Below are 2,425 nucleotides of genomic sequence, written 5' to 3'. Positions count from 1 at the left end.
GTATAGGTTACAAACGAGTATTGCAGAAAATAATATATTGATTGAATAAGTATTTACAGGTTTTTTCCCTTCGCAACAGACATGTCAAGTACGGTCGGTACATGCATGCGCCAGCCTCGGCCGCGATTGCTGCACCACCAGTGCATTTCCCGCTTCTCGTATTTGGTTCCTTGGAGTGCTTTATGGATTTCCGTTGGTGGGCATCGATGACGCTGCCCATGACTTTGTCGTGTGGACCTCGATTGCGTGCACGGTATGTACGTGCTGTGGACCAAGCCGAACCAGCGCCATTCGCATGACTACATGACAGCACTCTACGGTCCAGGTCGTTCTGTTTGAATGCCGAACTTGAATCGTTCTCTACACTCGTCATTTCGTGTGCATGCTTCCATGTCATCCAGCCACTGCCCCGCCCTGTGTGACATTCCTCGCTGATCCACAGATTCATCGACAGACGGGTCAAGTACAGCTAGCATCTCCATTCTTGTCTTCGAGTCGTCAACATTGCGCGAGGTCCACAGTCCGTTCAGTAGTGTTATGTGTCAGCCAGTGCAACGCCCCAGTGGAAACCACGACACTTGTGGGGTTCCTTTGGTCTAATGCTGCTGATTTTCGTCCGCGTCGTCGGCGATCGCTTCGTCTTCATCTGCGACGAGTGCAATCTCCTCAAGCAACTGGTGGATCGTTGGGCGGATCACGATGCGGACGTTTTGTTCCGCCGCGAGCTTTCGCTCACGAGCGTGGAGGCGGACGTTAAAGCCAAAGATCGTGCATCCCCTCTCGACGTCTTTGACCGTGATGTTTCCAAGGCCCATATGCGCCGTGTGGATGCCCGCCATGTCGTCAACAGTGTCGAGGATGCTCGTGAGCGATCCCGCCGTGTCGGCCTTGACCACGATCGGCGTCCCAACGAAGCCTTTAGCTGGCAAACGTGCTTCTTCTTTTTCTTTTTCCGCAATTTGGTCGGGACGGAGCTCCACCGACGCTTCAAAATCCATCGCCATCTCTCTATGTGCCACACACGCATGCAGGACGGGCTCTCGGTGGCGGGGACGAGGATATACCGTTGGTGCAGAATCGCTTCTGCCCGCTCTTTTGTCACGACATGCAGAGAGTACTCGAGTGGGGCGTCCTTGTGCCGTGATAGTTTTTTGAACGAGACATCGACAACCTGGCCGGGCATTGCAATCGCCACGTCGTCGCCGTTTGCCCGCGTCAAATTCTTCACCACGCCATGCAACATGCCGCAAATGAAGTGGTCGCCGACTTTGAGCGCTCCATGTTGCACCTATCTCGATACAAAGAGCCTGTGATACACGTTGACCAACATCGACGAGCCGTACGAGGATGCGAAGGACCGTGCCGCGACCGATCGACGCGACCACTTCCAGCGTTGTTCCTACAAAAAAGAGACCTCTCGCCGTCGAAACATCCCCTCGGGATGCGGTTACCTTGCGTTCCTCGATCCACGTGCGCATGCATCGTGAGCACTTGGGTTTCCAACACGTTCAACAGCGTCTGCTTGAGCACATCCAGGTTCGTCCCTTCCTTTGCTGAGATCGGCAGGACCGGACTTGTCTCCAGCGCCACGTACTCCTTGATTTCATCGCAGATTCTACACATACGATGAGGCATGTGCCAACGCGACAGGTTACGTACTTGTCAAATGTTGAAGGCGGGACCAAGTCCATCTTGTTGACGCAGACGACAGTCGGCACATCGAGGTCTTCGATGCACCCGATCGACTCGTCGGTTTGCAGTCGGCACCCCTCGTCTGCCGCGACGACCAGTACGACCGCGTCTGCCACGCCTGCCGCGTTGTTGCGCATGCGTGTAAAGTGGAAATGGCCCGGCGTGTCGAGGAACGTCACTGGGACGTCAGGAGCCAGCGTGGTATCGCACACGTGAATCTTCTGTGTGATTTTTTCTACCTCGAACTGCGCAATATTTGCGCCGCGCAACGTGTCCATCAGAGTAGTCTTGCCGTGATCGACATGGCCCATGACGGCGATCACTGGCGGCCGTGGCACGAGTACCCCAAGCGACGGGTCTGACTCAATGTCTTGCGGCTCGACGGATTCATAAGCGACGGTCGCGCCAAAGTGGTCTGCGATTCGCGCTGCGAGGTCCAATGGGAGAATCACCTGCTTGAGCGAGTCGAACTTGTACTGGATGTCGTGATGTGTCATGTAGTACTTGTGGTAGTGTTTCCGGCAGGCTTGCTTGACGACGTCGTCCGCCGACACCTTTAGCTTCTTGGCCAAGTCTCGCACGCGCGTATAGTCATTCAGCACCACGGGCTTCTTCGGCTTCGAAGCAAAGCTGCGCCGTGTACACCACGATGCGGCACGTCTGCTGGCTGCAATGCCCTGCCGCAACATCACACCAATCCACACTTGGTGATTGGATGGCATATCCGGGTATA

General features: G+C 55.3%; 1 protein-coding gene across 2 annotated transcripts; it reads right to left on the bottom strand.

The window, feature by feature from the left end:
* Nucleotides 1–436: 436 nt before the first annotated feature.
* Nucleotides 437–2,386, bottom strand: H310_15304. Of its 2 annotated transcripts, XM_008883288.1 has the most exons (5): nt 1,660–2,386; nt 1,452–1,615; nt 1,344–1,399; nt 1,065–1,288; nt 437–1,008 (listed from the first exon to the last, which is right to left on the bottom strand). In XM_008883288.1, the coding sequence occupies exons 1-5, from the start codon at nt 2,379–2,381 to the stop codon at nt 597–599; spliced, it is 1,578 nt and encodes a 525-aa protein (XP_008881510.1). In that variant the 5' UTR covers nt 2,382–2,386; the 3' UTR covers nt 437–596. The 2 variants fall into 2 exon arrangements, with proteins under 2 accessions (XP_008881510.1, XP_008881511.1); XM_008883289.1 differs by having other exon boundaries at nt 1,344–1,615.
* Between the last annotated feature and the right edge of the window lie 39 nt (nt 2,387–2,425).

This window comes from Aphanomyces invadans, assembly GCF_000520115.1.
Source record: "Aphanomyces invadans strain NJM9701 unplaced genomic scaffold supercont1.323, whole genome shotgun sequence".
NCBI lineage: Eukaryota > Oomycota > Saprolegniomycetes > Saprolegniales > Verrucalvaceae > Aphanomyces > Aphanomyces invadans.
Note: the sequence above shows the minus strand (reverse complement) of the source record. Positions and strands in the feature narration are given on the sequence as shown.

What these genes read in the sequence shown, in the direction of transcription:
- H310_15304 (XM_008883288.1), bottom strand. Translation starts at nt 2,381, where the DNA reads ATGTTGCGGCAGGGCATTGCAGCCAGCAGACGTGCCGCATCGTGGTGT. An exon ending in CCGCCTTCAACATTTGACAA is followed by an intron (nt 1,616 to 1,659) that starts GTACGTAACCTG and finishes TCGTATGTGTAG; the next exon opens with AATCTGCGATGAAATCAAGG. An exon ending in CGTGGATCGAGGAACGCAAG is followed by an intron (nt 1,400 to 1,451) that starts GTAACCGCATCC and finishes TCTTTTTTGTAG; the next exon opens with GAACAACGCTGGAAGTGGTC.